At 42.3% G+C, this 21091-nt stretch overlaps 1 protein-coding gene across 1 annotated transcript in view; it reads left to right on the top strand.

The window, feature by feature from the left end:
- Nucleotides 1-20834, top strand: part of LOC124141975 — a 68155-nt gene extending 47321 nt beyond the window's left edge. Inside the window, exons 2-3 of the mRNA XM_046510194.2 lie at nt 1071-1253; nt 19287-20834. Coding sequence (XP_046366150.1) covers nt 1071-1253; nt 19287-19750 — 647 coding nt within the window. The 3' untranslated portion in view covers nt 19751-20834. The remainder of the gene's footprint in view (nt 1-1070; nt 1254-19286) is intronic.
- The last annotated feature ends 257 nt before the right edge of the window (nt 20835-21091 follow it).

Genomic DNA, 21091 nt, shown 5'->3' with positions numbered 1-21091 from the left:
AGGGCTGTATTCCTGGCAACAAACCCGGGTACTCTCCGAATGTCAGTTAACAGATTGGGAGGTACCAAAACTAAGGCACCAAGAACAATGGGGAGTCGGACAACTTGGTACTTGGGATGCAAGCGTGATATTCCGAAAGCGAGGTCCGCATATTTGCCATGTTTTTCCTCAATGTTGTCAATTACATTAGTGTCAAAGGGGACAGAAAATTCAATCATATAAATGATTTCATAGGATTTATCAAAAAGGACGAGATCAGGTTTGTTGCCCTGGATACGTCTGAAGGTGTAAATGGGCCAATTCTACATATTCTGGGTCGTAATACAATACTGTGTTTGTGCCAAAGCTGGGTATCCACTGACAATGTGTTAGACATTGTGTCTCATTAAATTCATTCCATAATCTACATTTCATATTTACATTTTGATGCAAAATCACACATTGACGGTTTCGAGTGGGAAGTGACTGAACAGCAAACAGAAAGCCTTCTGTTTCACTTTTCAGGCCAGACGACTTCATCCAAGCAAAGGACTCTGCAGGATTGCTCATCTTCTCAACACACTGCTCATAAACTCGATGCAGTGGTCGTTCAGATAGCCTCTCCTTTAAATAATGAGTCTGGGCCGACTTGATATGGCACTTCATTTGGTTGACACTCATTTTTGTACCGTCCAGCAGTACAGAACCTTCAACAACATCAACACCGACATTGAGATTATGTCCCACATCCTTGGCTCGTTTTAGAAAACTGTGGAATGCCTTGTTTTCATCATGAGTCTTGACATGTTTCACAAGAGGATCATCAGACAAATAAATGTGTGCAAAAGTGCACAAAACAATTCTATCACGAAGAGCCCTAGCGTTAATGAAACCACGTCCTCCCATAATGATTGGTACATACAAGCGATTGAGGGAAGAGCGGGGGTGGTGTGATCTATTGTCTGACGTGAGTCTTCATGTGAGGGTGTCAATACCCTGAATTTCTTCTTCTTCTTCTTCTTCTTCTTCTTCTGCTTATTATTATTGCTATTATTATATTATTGACATTATTTTTCTGCTTTGTGTTGCAGGGACGTTTATTTCTGGTGTCAGTGTGTTATGCTGCTCCGAAGTACGACCCAAAGGCGCCAGTCGACGTAACGTGGTGTGGGTAAACGCCGGCGTCGCTCTGCTGCAGTTTCTCACGACGTTTTTGTTCCTGCTGGGCTGGATATGGAGCATAACATGGGGGGCAGCATTCCTGACAATTGCAAGTAAGGAATCTATAGCATGTAGTTTTCTTGCAAATGTTCATGTCATGGTATCTCCCAACAGTAGAATGCTTGGGTAATGAACGCTGTTTCGCTTACATGTCACCTTAAACAGGGCATCCTTGTCCTTAATGCCACCTGATGCCATGTAACACCATTGACACCCTGCAGGGGTCCCGGGGAGGGATAGGTCCCAGTAGTCCTGAAGATCGTGCAGTTACAATGTATGTCCTCTAGCCCGATGGCGTCGGAATAATGGTGCTTTTTGTGTGACTTTAGATAACATTCTCTGACAGTGCAGTAATATTGACTGAATCTTAAATCTTCTAAAGTATGTAAAACAGATGTAAAAAATATTTACGTTGAAAAGATTGAATGAGATACCTATGTTTATTGAAAGGAATGGAGTTGGTGAGTGAGGACTTATTGCACATTTGCAATTATATCACTCAGGGAACATAGTCCGTGTTGGCAGAGTATAATCTTATAACAATTGACGAGGAAGGGTGTTGTTGAGTGAGCAACGATCCATGTCGTTCCCAGACACCCATCATGTCCCGGGATGTCAACAGCAGCTTTATTAGAATTTTAGAAAACAAACGGACTGTAACTCTGTCCCAGAGGCGATGGTCATGGCGTCGTAATAAAGCTGTTTGTCTGAGATGACACACATGGCTATTGAACAGTTTACCAATGTTAATAAAATGTGTCCCAAGTTGACATCCTGGGTTAGACTTGGTCCCAGCAACCTCTGCTTGTCGTAATAGGCAGCCACATGGATCGGGTGGTCAGGCACTTGAAGGCGTGTCATCGTGCCCCGACGGAGTGGATCGGTGCTCAAGATGTCAGTCACTGGATTGTTTGGTCAAGGTTCGATTCTGTACAGAATGTTTGTGAGTTTGGAGTTAATCAGCAACAAACAAACATATGTCATTGATTATTTATTTATTGTCATTTATCGCTTTGCAAACGTATAAAGTGTAAATGTCTAATGTTTTCATGGTCTTGGTGTCGAAAGACCTCAACATTCTTACAAACGCCTCCAGTGCAATCTGTAGTCATGACTTCCAACTGATGTGTGTTTCTCTGAAGGCATACCCCATTAGTTCCCATTAGGAACACCATGTTCCCTGCTGGTATAGCGTCAGCCTGGTCATTGACACCAGCAGTGGTCTTGGACGGGCGCCTACATTCGGTACACTCATATGACGTTACCTATGACGTCATAAACGGACCCCTCTCGTGTTACCATGCTGGTTTAGAGTCCGGTGAAATGTGCACAAAGAAACAAAGTAACCAATAACGGAAGTTCAGATAAGTAAAACAGGCGAAATGGCTAGCTATATGAACTAATTAACGTTAAAAGGATACTTATTGCGGATGTGTTTTCCCTTACTAATATTTAATCGGTTTCTATACTTACCCCAGTTTCGATAATATATAACCATGGGTTTAGCTATAAAATAATTGACTTAACATTACAGGATGTGTGGATCAGAGATTAGCTTCTCCACAATGGATCTTTTAATGTGAACGAAATTGTCAGCTACAAGGTGAATCCTGACACATGGGAATGTGTACTTGATAAGAATACAGTTCTCTCAGACCAGTTGCCTCAGAAAAAATGTCTCTGTTTCCTGACAGTTGAACCTACTTTTGAAAACGTCCATTAAGCTGTCTTGCCTAGCATTGATTGCTTATCGACATGCTGAAATGACAGCCTCTTTGTTGATTTCAAGTCCGATACAGTCCTGCGCCTAAGTTGCCTTAAGCTGCCTTCTGAAGTAATTACCAACGTCGGGCAGCTTGTGCTGAGTGAACGTAATTAACGGAGGATGCAGCATATTTCAGCCAATTCCCCAAGTAGAGTACAGTACAATCTGTGTGTTCGAAGGATGTTGTGATGCAGTATTCAGTCAATTCCCCAAGTATAATACGGTACAATCTGTGTGTTCGAGGGGTGTTGTGATGCAGCATTCAGTCAATTTCCCAAGTAGAAAACAGTACAATCTGTGTGTTCGAGGGGGGCTGTGATGCAGCATTCAGTCAATTCCCCAAGTAGAGTACGGTACAATCTGTATGTTCGAGGGGTGTTGTGATGCAACATTCAGTCAATTCCCGAAATAGAGAACAGTACAATCTGTGTGTTCGAGAGGTCTTGTGATGCAACATTCAGTCAATTCCCCAAGTAGAGAACAGTACAATCTGTGTGTTCGCGATGTGTTGTGATGCAACATTCAGTAAATTCCCCAAGTAGAGAACAGTACTATCTGTGTGTTCGAGAGGTGTTGTGATGCAACATTCGTTCAAATCCCCAAGTAAAGAACAGTACAATATGTGTGTTCGAAGGGTGTTGTAATGCAGCATTCAGTCATTTCCCTAAGTAGAGAACAGTACAATCTGTGTGTTCGAGGGGTGTTGTGATGCAGCATTCAGTCAATTCCCCATGTAGAGAACAGTACAATCTGTATGTTCGAGGGGTGTTGTGATGCAGCATTCAGTCAATTCCCCAAGTAGAAAACAGTACAATCTGTGTGTTCGAGGGGGGCTGTGATGCAGCATTCAGTCAAATCCCCAAGTAGAGTACGGTACAATCTGTATGTTCGAGAGGTGTTGTGATGCAGCATTCAGTCAATTGCCCAAGTAGAGAACAGTACAATCTGTGTGTTCGAGGGGTGTTGGGATGCAGCATTCAGTCAATTCCCCAAGTAGAGAACAGTACAATCTGTGTGTTCGAGGGGTGTTGTGATGCAGCATTCAGTCAATTCCCCAAGTAGAGAACAGTACAATCTGTGTGTTCGAGATGTGTTGTGATGCAGCATTCAGTCAATTCCCCAAGTAGAGAACAGTACAATCTGTGTGTTCGAGATGTGTTGTGATGCAGCATTCAGTCAATTCCCCAAGTAGAGAACAGTACAATCTGTGTGTTCGAGAGGTGTTGTGATGCAGCATTCAGTCAATTCCCAAAGTAGAGTACAGTACAATATGTGTGTTCGAGGGGTGTTGTAATGCAGGATTCAGTCAATTCCCCAAGTAGAGAACAGTACAATCTGTGTTTTCGAGAGATGTTGTGATGCAGCATTCAGTCAATTCCCCAAGTAGAGAACAGTACAATCTGTGTGTTCGAGGGGTGTTGTGATGCAGCATTCAGTCAATTCCCCAAGTAGAGAACAGTACAATCTGTGTGTTCGAGATGTGTTTTGATGCAGCATTCAGTTAATTCCCCAAGTAGAGTACAGTACAATCTGTGTGTTCGAGGGGTGTTGTGATGCAGCATTCAGTCAATTCCCCAAGTAAAGTACAGTACAATCTGTGTGTTCGAGAGGTGTTGTGATGCAGCATTCAGTCAATTCCCCAAGTAGAGAACAGTACAATCTGTGTGTTCGAGAGGTGTTTTGATGCAGCATTCAGTCAATTCCCCAAGTAGAGTACGGTACAATCTGTGTTTTCGAGGGGTGTTGTGATGCAGCATTCAATCAATTCCCCAAGTAGAGAACAGTACAATCTGTGTTTTCGAGGGATGTTGTGATGCAGCATTCAGTCAATTCCCCAAGTAGAGAACAGTACAATCTGTGTGTTCGAGAGGTGTTGTGATGCAGCATTCAGTCAATTCCCCAAGTAGAGTACGGTACAATCTGTGTGTTCGAGGGGAGTTGTGATGCAGCATTCAATCAATTCCCCAAGTAGAGTACGGTACAATCTGTGTTTTCGAGGGGTGTTGTGATGCAGCATTCAGTCAATTCCCCAAGTAGAGTACGGTACAATCTGTGTGTTCGAGGGGTGTTGTGATGCAGCATTCAGTCAATTCCCAAAGTAGAGAACAGTACAATCTGTGTGTTCGAGAGGTGTTCTAAAGCAGCATTCAGTCAATTGCCCAAGTAGAGAACAGTACAATATGTGTGTTCGAGGGATGTTGTGATGCAGTATTCAGTCAATTCCCCAAGTAGAGAACGGTACAATCTGTGTGTTCGAGGGGTGTTGTGATGCAGCATTCAAGTCAATTCCCGAAGCAGAGAACAGTACAATCTGTGTGTTCGAGATGTGTTTTGATGCAGCATTCAGTCAATTCCCCAAGTAGAGTACAGTACAATCTGTGTGTTCGAGAGGTGTTGTGATGCAGCATTCAGTCAATTCCCCAAGTAAAGTACAGTACAATCTGTGTGTTCGAGAGGTGTTGTGATGCAGCATTCAGTCAATTCCCCAAATAGAGAACAGTACAATCTGTGTGTTCGAGAGGTGTTGTGATGCAGCATTCAGTCAATTCCCCAAGTAGAGAACAGTACAATCTGTGTGTTCGAGGGGTGTTGGGATGCAGCATTCAGTCAATTCCCCAAGTAGAGAACAGTACAATCTGTGTGTTCGAGGGGAGTTGGGATGCAGCATTCAGTCAATTCCCCAAGTAGAGAACAGTACAATCTGTATGTTCGAGGGGTGTTGTGATGCAGCATTCAGTCAATTCCCGAAATAGAGAACAGTACAATCTGTGTGTTCGAGGGGTGTTGTGATCCATCATTCAGTCAATTCCCCAAGTAGAGAACAGTACAATCTGTGTGTTCGAGAGGTGTTGTGATGCAGCATTCAGTCAATTCCCCAAGTAGAGTACGGTACAATCTGTGTGTTCGAGGGGTGTTGTGATGCAGCATTCCGTCAATTCCCCAAGTAGAGAACTGTACAATCTGTGTGTTCGAGGGGTGATCTAATGCAGCATTCAGTCAATTCCCCAAGTAGAGAACAGTACAATCTGTGTGTTCGAGATGTGTTTTGATGCAGCATTCAGTCAATTCCCCAAGTAGAGTACAGTACAATCTGTGTGTTCGAGAGGTGTTGTGATGCAGCATTCAGTCAATTCCCCAAGTAAAGTACAGTACAATCTGTGTGTTCGAGAGGTGTTGTGATGCAGCATTCAGTCAAATCCCCAAGTAGAGAACAGTACAATCTGTGTGTTCGAGAGGTGTTGTGATGCAGCATTCAGTCAATTCCCCAAGTAGAGAACAGTACAATCTGTGTGTTCGAGGGGTGTTGTGATGCAGCATTCAAGTCAATTCCCGAAGTAGAGAACAGTACAATCTGTGTGTTCGAGATGTGTTTTGATGCAGCATTCAGTCAATTCCCAAAGTAGAGTACAGTACAATCTGTGTGTTCGAGAGGTGTTGTGATGCAGCATTCAGTCAATTCCCCAAGTAAAGTACAGTACAATCTGTGTGTTCGAGAGGTGTTGTGATGCAGCATTCCGTCAATTCCCCAAATAGAGAACAGTACAATCTGTGTGTTCGAGAGGTGTTGTGATGCAGCATTCAGTCAATTCCCCAAGTAGAGAACAGTACAATCTGTGTGTTCGAGGGGTGTTGGGATACAGCATTCAGTTAATTCCCCAAGTAGAGAACATTACAATCTGTGTGTTCGAGAGGTGTTGTGATGCAGCATTCAGTCAATTCCCCAAGTAGAGAACAGTACAATCTGTGTGTTCGAGGGGAGTTGGGATGCAGCATTCAGTCAATTCCCCAAGTAGAGAACAGTACAATCTGTATGTTCGAGGGGTGTTGTGATGCAGCATTCAGTCAATTCCCGAAATAGAGAACAGTACAATCTGTGTGTTCGAGGGGTGTTGTGATGCAGCATTCAGTCAATTCCCCAAGTAGAGAACAGTACAATCTGTGTGTTCGAGAGGTGTTGTGATGCAGCATTCAGTCAATTCCCCAAGTAGAGTACGGTACAATCTGTGTGTTCGAGGGGTGTTGTGATGCAGCATTCCGTCAATTCCCCAAGTAGAGAACAGTACAATCTGTGTGTTCGAGGGGTGTTGTAATGCAGCATTCAGTCAATTCCCCAAGTAGAGAACAGTACAATCTGTGTGTTCGAGATGTGTTTTGATGCAGCATTCAGTCAATTCCCCAAGTAGAGTACAGTACAATCTGTGTGTTCGAGAGGTGTTGTGATGCAGCATTCAGTCAATTCCCCAAGTAAAGTACAGTACAATCTGTGTGTTCGAGAGGTGTTGTGATGCAGCATTCAGTCAATTCCCCAAGTAGAGTACGGTACAATCTGTGTGTTCGAGGGGAGTTGTGATGCAGCATTCAATCAATTCCCCAAGTAGAGTACGGTACAATCTGTGTTTTCGAGGGGTGTTGTGATGCAGCATTCAGTCAATTCCCCAAGTAGAGTACGGTACAATCTGTGTGTTCGAGGGGTGTTGTGATGCAGCATTCAGTCAATTCCCAAAGTAGAGAACAGTACAATCTGTGTGTTCGAGAGGTGTTCTAAAGCAGCATTCAGTCAATTGCCCAAGTAGAGAACAGTACAATATGTGTGTTCGAGGGATGTTGTGATGCAGCATTCAGTCAATTCCCCAAGTAGAGAACAGTACAATATGTGTGTTCGAGATATGTTGTGATGCAGTATTCAGTCAATTCCCCAAGTAGAGAACGGTACAATCTGTGTGTTCGAGGGGTGTTGTGATGCAGCATTCAAGTCAATTCCCGAAGCAGAGAACAGTACAATCTGTGTGTTCGAGATGTGTTTTGATGCAGCATTCAGTCAATTCCCCAAGTAGAGAACAGTACAATCTGTGTGTTCGAGAGGTGTTGTGATGCAGCATTCAGTCAATTCCCCAAGTAAAGTACAGTACAATCTGTGTGTTCGAGAGGTGTTGTGATCCAGCATTCAGTCAATTCCCCAAAGAGAGAACAGTACAATCTGTGTGTTCGAGAGGTGTTGTGATGCAGCATTCAGTCAATTCCCCAAGTAGAGAACAGTACAATCTGTGTGTTCGAGGGGTGTTGGGATGCAGCATTCAGTCAATTCCCCAAGTAGAGAACAGTACAATCTGTGTGTTCGAGGGGAGTTGGGATGCAGCATTCAGTCAATTCCCCAAGTAGAGAACAGTACAATCTGTATGTTCGAGGGGTGTTGTGATGCAGCATTCAGTCAATTCCCGAAATAGAGAACAGTACAATCTGTGTGTTCGAGGGGTGTTGTGATCCATCATTCAGTCAATTCCCCAAGTAGAGAACAGTACAATCTGTGTGTTCGAGAGGTGTTGTGATGCAGCATTCAGTCAATTCCCCAAGTAGAGTACGGTACAATCTGTGTGTTCGAGGGGTGTTGTGATGCAGCATTCCGTCAATTCCCCAAGTAGAGAACTGTACAATCTGTGTGTTCGAGGGGTGTTCTAATGCAGCATTCAGTCAATTCCCCAAGTAGAGAACAGTACAATCTGTGTGTTCGAGATGTGTTTTGATGCAGCATTCAGTCAATTCCCCAAGTAGAGTACAGTACAATCTGTGTGTTCGAGAGGTGTTGTGATGCAGCATTCAGTCAATTCCCCAAGTAAAGTACAGTACAATCTGTGTGTTCGAGAGGTGTTGTGATGCAGCATTCAGTCAAATCCCCAAGTAGAGAACAGTACAATCTGTGTGTTCGAGAGGTGTTGTGATGCAGCATTCAGTCAATTCCCCAAGTAGAGAACAGTACAATCTGTGTGTTCGAGGGGTGTTGTGATGCAGCATTCAAGTCAATTCCCGAAGTAGAGAACAGTACAATCTGTGTGTTCGAGATGTGTTTTGATGCAGCATTCAGTCAATTCCCAAAGTAGAGTACAGTACAATCTGTGTGTTCGAGAGGTGTTGTGATGCAGCATTCAGTCAATTCCCCAAGTAAAGTACAGTACAATCTGTGTGTTCGAGAGGTGTTGTGATGCAGCATTCAGTCAATTCCCCAAATAGAGAACAGTACAATCTGTGAGTTCGAGGGGTGTTGGGATACAGCATTCAGTTAATTCCCCAAGTAGAGAACATTACAATCTGTGTGTTCGAGAGGTGTTGTGATGCAACATTCAGTCAATTCCCCAAGTAGAGAACAGTACAATCTGTGTGTTCGAGGGGAGTTGGGATGCTGCATTCAGTCAATTCCCCAAGTAGAGAACAGTACAATCTGTATGTTCGAGGGGTGTTGTGATGCAGCATTCAGTCAATTCCCGAAATAGAGAACAGTACAATCTGTGTGTTCGAGGGGTGTTGTGATGCAGCATTCAGTCAATTCCCCAAGTAGAGAACAGTACAATCTGTGTGTTCGAGAGGTGTTGTGATGCAGCATTCAGTCAATTCCCCAAGTAGAGTACGGTACAATCTGTGTGTTCGAGGGGTGTTGTGATGCAGCATTCCGTCAATTCCCCAAGTAGAGAACAGTACAATCTGTGTGTTCGAGGGGTGTTGTAATGCAGCATTCAGTCAATTCCCCAAGTAGAGAACAGTACAATCTGTGTGTTCGAGATGTGTTTTGATGCAGCATTCAGTCAATTCCCCAAGTAGAGTACAGTACAATCTGTGTGTTCGAGAGGTGTTGTGATGCAGCATTCAGTCAATTCCCCAAGTAAAGTACAGTACAATCTGTGTGTTCGAGAGGTGTTGTGATGCAGCATTCAGTCAAATCCCCAAGTAGAGAACAGTACAATCTGTGTGTTCGAGAGGTGTTGTGATGCAGCATTCAGTCAATTCCCCAAGTAGAGTACGGTACAATCTGTGTTTTCGAGGGGTGTTGTGATGCAGCATTCAATCAATTCCCCAAGTAGAGAACAGTACAATCTGTGTTTTCGAGGGATGTTGTGATGCAGCATTCAGTCAATTCCCCGAGTAGAGAACGGTACAATCTGTGTGTTCGAGAGGTGTTGTGATGCAGCATTCAGTCAATTCCCCAAGTAGAGTACGGTACAATCTGTGTGTTCGAGAGGTGTTGTGATGCAGCATTCCGTCAATTCCCCAAGTAGAGAACAGTACAATCTGTGTGTTCGAGGGGTGTTGTGATGCAGCATTCAGTCAATTCCCCAAGTAGAGAACAGTACAATCTGTGTGTTCGAGATGTGTTTTGATGCAGCATTCAGTCAATTCCCCAAGTAGAGTACAGTACAATCTGTGTGTTCGAGGGGTGTTGTGATGCAGCATTCAGTCAATTCCCCAAGTAGAGAACAGTACAATCTGTGTGTTCGAGAGGTGTTGTGATGCAGCATTCAGTCAATTCCCCAAGTAGAGAACGGTACAATCTGTGTGTTCGAGGGGTGTCGTGATGCAGTATTCAGTCAATTGCCCAAGTAGAGAACAGTACAATCTGTGTGTTCGAGGGGTGTTGTGATGCAGCATTCAGTCAATTCCCCAAGTAGAGAACAGTACAATCTGTGTGTTCGAGATGTGTTTTGATGCAGCATTCAGTCAATTCCCCAAGTAGAGTACAGTACAATCTGTGTGTTCGAGGGGTGTTGTGATGCAGCATTCAGTCAATTCCCCAAGTAAAGTGCAGTACAATCTGTGTGTTCGAGAGGTGTTGTGATGCAGCATTCAATCAATTCCCCAAGTAGAGAACAGTACAATCTGTGTGTTCGAGGGATGTTGTGATGCAGCATTCAGTCAATTCCCCAAGTAGAGAACAGTACAATCTGTATGTTCGAGGGGTGTTGTGATGCAGCATTCAGTCAATTCCCCAAGTAGAGAACAGTACAATCTGTGTGTTCGAGGGGTGTTGTAATGCAGCATTCAGTCAATTCCCCAAGTAGAGAACAGTACAATCTGTGTGTTCGAGAGATGTTGTGATGCAGCATTCAGTCAATTCCCCAAGAAGAGAACAGTACAATCTGTGTGTTCGAGATATGTTGTGATGCAGTATTCAGTCAATTCCCCAAGTAGAGAACAGTACAATCTGCGTGTTCGAGGGGTGTTGTGATGCAGCATTCAGTCAATTCCCCACGTAGGGAACAGTACAATCTGTGTGTTCGAGATGTGTTTTGATGCAGCATTCAGTCAATTCCCCAAGTAGAGTACTGTACAATCTGTGTGTTCGAGGGGTGTTGTGATGCAGCATTCAGTCAATTCCCCAAGTAAAGTACAGTACAATCTGTGTGTTCGAGAGGTGTTGTGATGCAGCATTCAGTCAATTCCCCAAGTAGAGAACAGTACAATCTGTGTGTTCGAGAGGTGTTGTGATGCAACATTCAGTCAATTCCCCAAGTAGAGAACAGTACAATCTGTGTGTTCGAGATGTGTTGTGATGCAACATTCAGTCAATTCCCCAAGTAGAGAACAGTACAATCTGTGTGTTTCCGATGTGTTGTCATGCAACATTTAGTCAATTCCCCAAGTAGAGAACAGTATAATCTGTGTGTTCGAGAGGTGTTGTGATGCAACATTCAGTCAATTCCCCAAGTAGAGAACAGTACAATCTGTGTGTTCGAGGGGTGTTGGGATGCAGCATTCAGTCAATTCCCCAAGTAGAAAACAGTACAATCTGTGTGTTCGAGAGGTGTTGTGATGCAGCATTCAGTCAATTCCCCAAGTAGAGAACAGTACAATCTGTGCTTTCGAGGGGTGTTGTGATGCAGCATTCAGTCAATTCCCGAAGTAGAGAACAGTACAATCTGTATGTTCGAGATGTGTTGTGATGCAGCATCCAGTCAATTCCCCAAGTAGAGAACAGTACAATCTGTGTGTTCGATGGGTGTTGTGATGCAGCATTCAGTCAATTCCCCAAGTAAAGTACATTACAATCTGTGTGTTCGAGAGGTGTTGTGATGTAGCATTCAGTCAATTCCCCAAGTAGAGAACAGTACAATCTGTGTGTTCGAGGGGTGTTTTGATGCAGCATTCAGTCAATTATCCAAGTAGAGAACAGTACAATCTGTATGTTCGAGGGGTGTTGTGATGCAGCATTCAGTCAATTCCCCAAGTAGAGAACAGTACAATCTGTGTGTTCGAGGTGTGTTGTGATGCAGCATTCAGCCAATTCCCCCAGTAGAGAACAGTTCAATCTGTGTGTTCGAGAGGTGTTGTGATGCAACATTCAGTCAATTCCCCAAGTAGAGAACAGTACAATCTGTGTGTTCGAGGGGTGTTGGGATGCAGCATTCAGTCAATTCCCCAAGTAGAGAACAGTACAATCTGTGTGGTCGAGGGGTGTTTTGATGCAGCATTCAGTCAATTCCCGAAGTAGAGAACAGTACAATCTGTGTGTTCGAGGGATGCCGGATGCAGCATTCAGTCAATTCCCGAAATATAGAACAGTACAATCTGTGTGTTCGAGATGTGTTGTGATGCAACATTCAGTCAATTCCCGAAGTAGAGAACAGCATAATCTGAGTGTTCGAGAGGTGTTGTGATGCAACATTCAGTCATTTCCCTAAGTAGAGAACAGTACAATCTGCGTTTTCGAGGGGTGTTGTGATGCAACATTCAGTCAATTCCCCAAGTATAGTACAGTACAATCTGTATGTTCGAGATGTGTTGTGATGCAGCATTCAGTCAATTCCCCAAGTAGAGAACAGTACAATCTGTGTGTTCGAGGGGTGTTGTGATGCAGCATTCAGTCAATTCCCCAAGTAGAGAACAGTACAATCTGTGTGTTCGAGGGGTGTTGTGATGCAGCATTCAGTCAATTCCCCAAGTAGAGAACAGTACAATCTGTGTGTTCGAGAGGTGTTGTGATGCAACATTCAGTCAATTCCCCAAGTAGAGAACAGTACAATCTGTGTGTTCGAGATGTGTTGTGATGCAACATTCAGTCAATTCCCCAAGTAGAGAACAGTACAATCTGTGTGTTTCCGATGTGTTGTCATGCAACATTTAGTCAATTCCCCAAGTAGAGAACAGTATAATCTGTGTGTTCGAGAGGTGTTGTGATGCAACATTCAGTCAATTCCCCAAGTAGAGAACAGTACAATCTGTGTGTTCGAGGGGTGTTGGGATGCAGCATTCAGTCAATTCCCCAAGTAGAGAACAGTACAATCTGTGTGTTCGAGAGGTGTTGTGATGCAGCATTCAGTCAATTCCCCAAGTAGAGAACAGTACAATCTGTGCTTTCGAGGGGTGTTGGGATGCAGCATTCAGTCAATTCCCCAAGTAGAGAACAGTACAAACTGTATGTTCGAGATGTGTTGTGATGCAGCATTCAGTCAATTCCCCAAGTAGAGAACAGTACAATCTGTGTGTTCGAGATGTGTTTTGATGCAGCATTCAGTCAATTCCCCAAGTAAAGTACATTACAATCTGTGTGTTCGAGAGGTGTTGTGATGCACCATTCAGTCAATTCCCCAAGTAGAGAACAGTACAATCTGTGTGTTCGAGGGGTGTTTTGATGCAGCATTCAGTCAATTATCCAAGTAGAGAACAGTACAATCTGTATGTTCGAGGGGTGTTGTGATGCAGCATTCAGTCAATTCCCCAAGTAGAGAACAGTACAATCTGTGTGTTCGAGGTGTGTTGTGATGCAGCATTCAGCCAATTTCCCCAGTAGAGAACAGTTCAATCTGTGTGTTCGAGAGGTGTTTTGATGCAACATTCAGTCAATTCCCCAAGTAGAGAACAGTACAATCTGTGTGTTCGAGGGGTGTTGTGATGCAGCATTCAGTCAATTCCCCAAGTAGAGAACAGTACAATCTGTGTGTTCGAGGGGTGTTGTGATGCAGCATTCAGTCAATTCCCCAAGTAGAGAACAGTACAATCTGTGTGTTCGAGAGGTGTTGTGATGCAACATTCAGTCAATTCCCCAAGTAGAGAACAGTACAATCTGTGTGTTCGAGATGTGTTGTGATGCAACATTCAGTCAATTCCCCAAGTAGAGAACAGTACAATCTGTGTGTTTCCGATGTGTTGTCATGCAACATTTGGTCAATTCCCCAAGTAGAGAACAGTATAATCTGTGTGTTCGAGAGGTGTTGTGATGCAACATTCAGTCAATTCCCCGAGTAGAGAACAGTACAATCTGTGCTTTCGAGGGGTGTTGTGATGCAGCATTCAGTCAATTCCCCAAGTAGAGAACAGTACAATCTGTATGTTCGAGAATTGTTATATGCAGCATTCAGTCAATTCCCCAAGTAGAGAACAGTACAATCTGTGTGTTCGAGATGTGTTTTGATGCAGCATTCAGTCAATTCCCCAAGTAAAGTACATTACAATCTGTGTGTTCGAGAGGTGTTGTGATGCACCATTCAGTCAATTCCCCAAGTAGAGAACAGTACAATCTGTGTGTTCGAGGGGTGTTTTGATGCAGCATTCAGTCAATTATCCAAGTAGAGAACAGTACAATCTGTATGTTCGAGGGGTGTTGTGATGCAGCATTCAGTCAATTCCCCAAGTAGAGAACAGTACAATCTGTGTGTTCGAGGGGTGTTGTGATGCAGCATTCAGTCAATTCCCCAAGTAGAGAACAGTACAATCTGTGTGTTCGAGAGGTGTTGTGATGCAACATTCAGTCAATTCCCCAAGTAGAGAACAGTACAATCTGTGTGTTCGAGATGTGTTGTGATGCAACATTCAGTCAATTCCCCAAGTAGAGAACAGTACAATCTGTGTGTTTCCGATGTGTTGTCATGCAACATTTGGTCAATTCCCCAAGTAGAGAACAGTATAATCTGTGTGTTCGAGAGGTGTTGTGATGCAACATTCAGTCAATTCCCCGAGTAGAGAACAGTACAATCTGTGCTTTCGAGGGGTGTTGTGATGCAGCATTCAGTCAATTCCCCAAGTAGAGAACAGTACAATCTGTATGTTCGAGAATTGTTATATGCAGCATTCAGTCAATTCCCCAAGTAGAGAACAGTACAATCTGTGTGTTCGAGATGTGTTTTGATGCAGCATTCAGTCAATTCCCCAAGTAAAGTACATTACAATCTGTGTGTTCGAGAGGTGTTGTGATGCACCATTCAGTCAATTCCCCAAGTAGAGAACAGTACAATCTGTGTGTTCGAGGGGTGTTTTGATGCAGCATTCAGTCAATTATCCAAGTAGAGAACAGTACAATCTGTATGTTCGAGGGGTGTTGTGATGCAGCATTCAGTCAATTCCCCAAGTAGAGAACAGTACAATCTGTGTGTTCGAGGTGTGTTGTGATGCAGCATTCAGCCAATTCCCCCAGTAGAGAACAGTTCAATCTGTGTGTTCGAGAGGTGTTGTGATGCAACATTCAGTCAATTCCCCAAGTAGAGAACAGTACAATCTGTGTGTTCGAGGGGTGTTGGGATGCAGCATTCAGTCAATTCCCCAAGTAGAGAACAGTACAATCTGTGTGTTCGAGGGGTGTTTTGATGCAGCATTCAGTCAATTCCCGAAGTAGAGAACAGTACAATCTGTGTGTTCGAGGGATGCCGGATGCAGCATTCAGTCAATTCCCGAAATAGAGAACAGTACAATCTGTGTGTTCGAGATGTGTTGTGATGCAACATTCAGTCAATTCCCGAAGTAGAGAACAGCATAATCTGAGTGTTCGAGAGGTGTTGTGATGCAACATTCAGTCATTTCCCTAAGTAGAGAACAGTACAATCTGTGTTTTCGAGGGGTGTTGTGATGCAACATTCAATCAATTCCCCAAGTATAGTACAGTACAATCTGTATGTTCGAGATGTGTTGTGATGCAGCATTCAGTCAATTCCCCAAGTAGAGAACAGTACAATCTGTGTGTTCGAGGGGTGTTGTGATGCAGCATTCAGTCAATTCCCCAAGTAGAGAACAGTACAATCTGTGTGTTCGAGGGGTGTTGTGATGCAGCATTCAGTCAATTCCCCAAGTAAAGTAAAGTACAATCTGTGTGTTCGAGCGATGTTGTGATGCAACATTCAGTCAATTCCCCAAGTAGAGAACAGTACAATCTGTGTTTTCGAGGGGTGTTGTGATGCAACATTCAATCAATTCCCCAAGTATAGTACAGTACAATCTGTATGTTCGAGATGTGTTGTGATGCAGCATTCAGTCAATTCCCCAAGTAGAGAACAGTACAATCTGTGTGTTCGAGGGGTGTTGTGATGCAGCATTCAGTCAATTCCCCAAGTAGAGAACAGTACAATCTGTGTGTTCGAGGGGTGTTGTGATGCAGCATTCAGTCAATTCCCCAAGTAAAGTAAAGTACAATCTGTGTGTTCGAGCGATGTTGTGATGCAACATTCAGTCAATTCCCCAAGTAGAGAACAGTGCAATCTGTGTGTTCGAGGGGTGTTGTGATGCAGCATTCAGTCAATTCCCCAAGTACAGTACAGTACAATCTGTATGTTCGAGATGTGTTGTGATGCAGCATTCAGTCAATTCCCCAAGTAGAGAACAGTACAATCTGTGTGTTCGAGATGTGTTGTGATGCAGCATTCAGTCAATTCCCCAAGTAGAGAACAGTACAATCTGTATGTTCGAGAGGTGTTGTGATGCAACATTCAGTCAATTCCCCAAGTAGAGAACAGTACAATCTGTGTGTTCGAGGGGTGTTGTGATGCAGTATTCAGTCAATTCCCCAAGTAGAGAACAGTACAATCTGTGTGTTCGAGAGGTGTTGTGATGCAACATTCAGTCAATTCCCCAAGGAGAGAACAGTACAATCTGTGTGTTCGAGATGTGTTGTGATGCAGCATTCAATCAATTCCCCAAGTAGAGAACGGTACAATCTGTGTGTTCGAGGGGTGTTGTGATGCAGCATTCAGTCAAATCCCCAAGTAGAGAACAGTACATTCTGTGTGTTCGAGGGGTGTTGTGATGCAGCATTCAGTCAATTCCCCAAGTAGAGAACAGTACAATCTGTGTGTTCGAGATGTGTTGTGATGGAACATTCAGTCAATTCCCCAAGTATAGTACGGTACAATCTGTGTGTTCGAGGGGTGTTGTGATGCAGCATTCAGTGAAGTCCCTAAGTAGAGAACAGTACAATCTGTGTGTTCGAGAGGTGTTGTGATGCAACATTCAGTCAATTCCCCAAGTATAGTACGGTACAATCTGTGTGTTCGAGGGGTGTTGTGATGCAGCATTCAGTGAAGTCCCTAAGTAGAGAACAGTACAATCTGTGTGTTCGAGAGGTGTTGTGATGCAACATTCAGTCAATTCCCCAAGTAGAGTACGGTACAGTCTGTCTCGCCTAGATGCGATTGTCATGGCGTCATTGTGAAGCAGTTTGTCAGGTACTGTACCTGTTGATAGGGTAGTTTGACCTTGTTCAGGCCTGTTGTCAAATAGGCTTAGTATAACTTTGTTTGGTCGAGGATTTTACAATATGTGTGTATGTAACACGGATATAGACTGGTTATATACATAATATCTAACGGTTAATTATGACTGGCTTTAAGTTTTATTAACTATGCATTTGTACTTTTGTTTGAACCAATTGTTATGGAGTTTAACAACTGGCCAAGTTTAAAATCTAATTTCTAGAGTTTGTGATAATGTTTTTGGAGGAAATGATGTATATCGCTATGTTTTGGAATCGACAAAAAAACTTTCCTAAACAATGAATATAGTATTGTATGATGCATGCACTATTAAGCCATGGTGCCTATATACATATGACATCCCAAACACCCTACTGTGATGATCGTATGAGGCGAATACACTGGATCGGATGGTCGGACATTTGTGATGGCTTGTCATCTTGACCTGATGGCGTGTGTCATATATTATGTCCTCAGTCACCGGTCTCTCTGTCACAGCAGGTGGACATCAACTATAACTGGAATATTGCCTTTTTAGGTGAAACACAATAGTTACTCACTCACACACATGCAAGTTATTCTCAGTGTATGTTGTAGGGGATATGCTAAGCCTGTATAGAGAAATATGAATAAAAGATTTTTAGAATATTTGATTATCTCACATTCCCTGATTCTGTTAATTGACATTTAAACATAATATTTTAATTATTATTTAGTTTGATTGTATCAGATTTATTTTCGAAAAGGAATAATTCGGTGATCATGATAGTGTGGTTATTAAAAAGACTGCACATCTCCATACCTTTTAGTAGCGACACAGAGATTAAATAGAATGAACGCATATTATTTTATTCCGCATTAACAATTTTGCAGATTTTCATGACGAGAAACCATTGAGAGGGATAACTTGTAACTATTTTGCACTCACACTCCAATGGGTTTATTTGTTAACCAAAACTTTATGTAGATTAATATATCAGACAATAAGCACCTGGTGGCAATCATACAATGACTCAGTTTCACACCTGGCGCTAATTACAAGAGGCAAACAGTACGTTTAGCATATTCTCCCTACAAGAAGCACCTGTTAAATTTATCACTGTTTACAATATTGCGGCCATGAGGGTCATATATCATATATCAAACAGTCATATCTTGTCTTATCTTTATTTGTCTGGACAACCAGAAATAACATCTTTCAAGAAATGTTTTAGTTAATGCAAAATCAAACTTCAACCAAACTTAGTATTGGATATAGAGTTTCAATGAGCTTGAAGTGTTCTTCAGTGATATCATTTTAGGTGGTGAGATGAAAAGGAGTTCAATGTCGCGTTCAATCTTGCATGCACGTGTGTGTGTTTGTGTGCGTGATGTAAACCCATCGAATTATAGCAATTGACAAGTAATTCAGTTTGTATAATTTGTGTACGTTTGGCATTGTTGCATTGCAAGAAATATGATAGAACATGCACCAGTGGCATATACATCAGAGGCACCTACAGTTCATAATTATTTTAATCAGTTAGATTCTACATATATGATTAATTCATTTTTATTGAATACAATTTACTTAACAGATTAAGCATTATTCGATTTAACTAATATGCATAATAAAGTACACTCATTCATCAGTGTTGATTCAACAGCAACGCAATATCAAGTAAATTAATTTCTGATAAAGAACAAGTATATAACTTTGACATTAACATATGTAGTTTTCAGAAAATAAAGTGCCGGGCAAAATAAAATATACACCCATGTTTGATCGTGTGGAAAACAAAGACACATGGTTATTAACGGTGATGTATGACAGGTTTTGGACCCTTTGTTGCATTGTTTCGGGGACTGTTTTCAGCCTTGTTACGTTTGGATAACGTTTGTAAGTTTTGGGTGTCATCTAATTTTCATGTGTGTATTTTCTTTTGTCCAGTATATAATTTGTAATAGGTTTTGTCGAATATTTAATAATTGAGCCATTCCACTGATTTATCAGTGCTAATTCAATTTATGTTAACACAAGACCATTTACGAATAAAGTATGTAAAACAATACATGAAACGGACATGTTTGCATTGAAATTAACATCTATTTTTATTTTTCAGAAGAATATGGTAAATCAAAAGAAGTGCAACACACACATACAATAAAAATATCTCCCAAGCACGAAAGAAACTATCAAGAAGCATCCACAAGCCGCGACACCCTAACACCCAGTAGCAATGGAACCGTAAAACATGGAGACGATATGTATTTAAGCCCAAGTGCAGCCAGCCATCCGCAGCCAATGATTACACTTCAACAACCCCCTCTCTTGAACCATTCCGTGGAGAAAATCTCCCCCTCGCGACCTTTAATGAACGCCCGAACAAGGCATCAAAAAATTCTTCAAAGGCAGATGTCTGAAAATCAGTTGTCTCCTTTTACGTTGACCAATGAAAAACTGGAGGCTATTGTCATACACGACATTGTCCCAAGACCCACACGTGCTGCTGCTGTTCAAAGGACAGAGACAGTTGAAAGTGTTGAATCCATCTCGGATTCAGAAGATCCAGCTGGAAAGTCGTGACGAGGAATACGCAGGTGGAACAAAGACACTCTCCATTGTGGTACCTCTCTGCTCACGATTTTTTATACATAGTTATACATGGCCTTTCACTCACAACATTACCAGAGAGTTTTGGTCTCTTTTTTTTCCAGATATTGTTTTATTTTGAAATATGCCTATGTTTGTATGATGATATATTTTTTCGTTAAAGGAATAGATCCAGATGGGGAATGTTAGGGACAAGCTGAAGTCATTTAAAGTAAGATGTTTGGGTTCGCTGATCAAAGTACCCACAGAATTAATAAACGGTAAGAACACGAAACAAGATGGAACATTTGCATTTATGACCAAGATGACTGTTCTTTATTAAAAATGACAAATATATTTAATAATTTCACTAACAAAATAAGAAATATGCAATGCGTTGAGAAGAAAGTATTAATCGACCATTGGAATTGCTTGAACTAAATATTATGATCACATCTTTGGCTTGGTCAATATTGAAGTAACTATTTCCTTGACTACCACGCTTCTGATGAGCCAACTGTACCTTGACCTTCGCTCTCTGCCGGTAGTAAATGACATTCTCACCTCTTTCGCGATGATGTCACTGTAACTTACAATAATTTGTTAATGTTCGTAATATAATTCGTCGCTTCCATTTTATTTTGATTCTTTGTCCTAGGACAGAGATGCGACTGTGAATATTCTTAGAATCTCTGATTAATGTTTATGGCACTTATTAAACGAGGACCTCGGACCCCCGGTGTATATAAATGTGAACAGTGCTTCTACCTACCCCTGTATGGTAATGGTAGCAATAAAACCATCTGAACATGTCATAATTGCAGATAAATCTTATACTCACGTGATACAAATAATATTATGACGATATTCTTATCAATGTGTCACTTGTATATTATCAGAATGCCATCATTCATTCACCTTGTCATGACAGGTTTGGGTATGTAAACAGCCGGGAAAAGAACATATTTCGATTTGGCCTCAAATACAAACGTTATCAAAACGTCCCGAAACACTGCAAACTTAAGGTCAAAAGCACATCTATCATATCCGTGTCAAATACATCAACATTGAATAACCATTTCTTGTTTGTTTGTTTCTTGTTCAAACATGGGTGTATACTTACTTTTGCCCGGAGCGGTCGGGCAGCCTAGTGGTTAAAGCGTTCGCTCGTCACGCCGAAGACCCGGATTCGATTCCCGACATTGGTACAATGTGTGAAGCCCATTTCTGGTGTCCCCCGCCGTGATATTGCTGGAATATTGCTAAAAGCGGCGACAAACCATACTCACTGACACTGACACTAACTTTTGGCCAGCAGTTTGTGAAAATTAATGT

This window comes from Haliotis rufescens, unplaced genomic scaffold (assembly GCF_023055435.1).
Source record: "Haliotis rufescens isolate VD_foot unplaced genomic scaffold, xgHalRufe1.0.p SCAF_3, whole genome shotgun sequence".
Lineage (NCBI taxonomy): Eukaryota > Metazoa > Mollusca > Gastropoda > Lepetellida > Haliotidae > Haliotis > Haliotis rufescens.
Note: the sequence above shows the minus strand (reverse complement) of the source record. Positions and strands in the feature narration are given on the sequence as shown.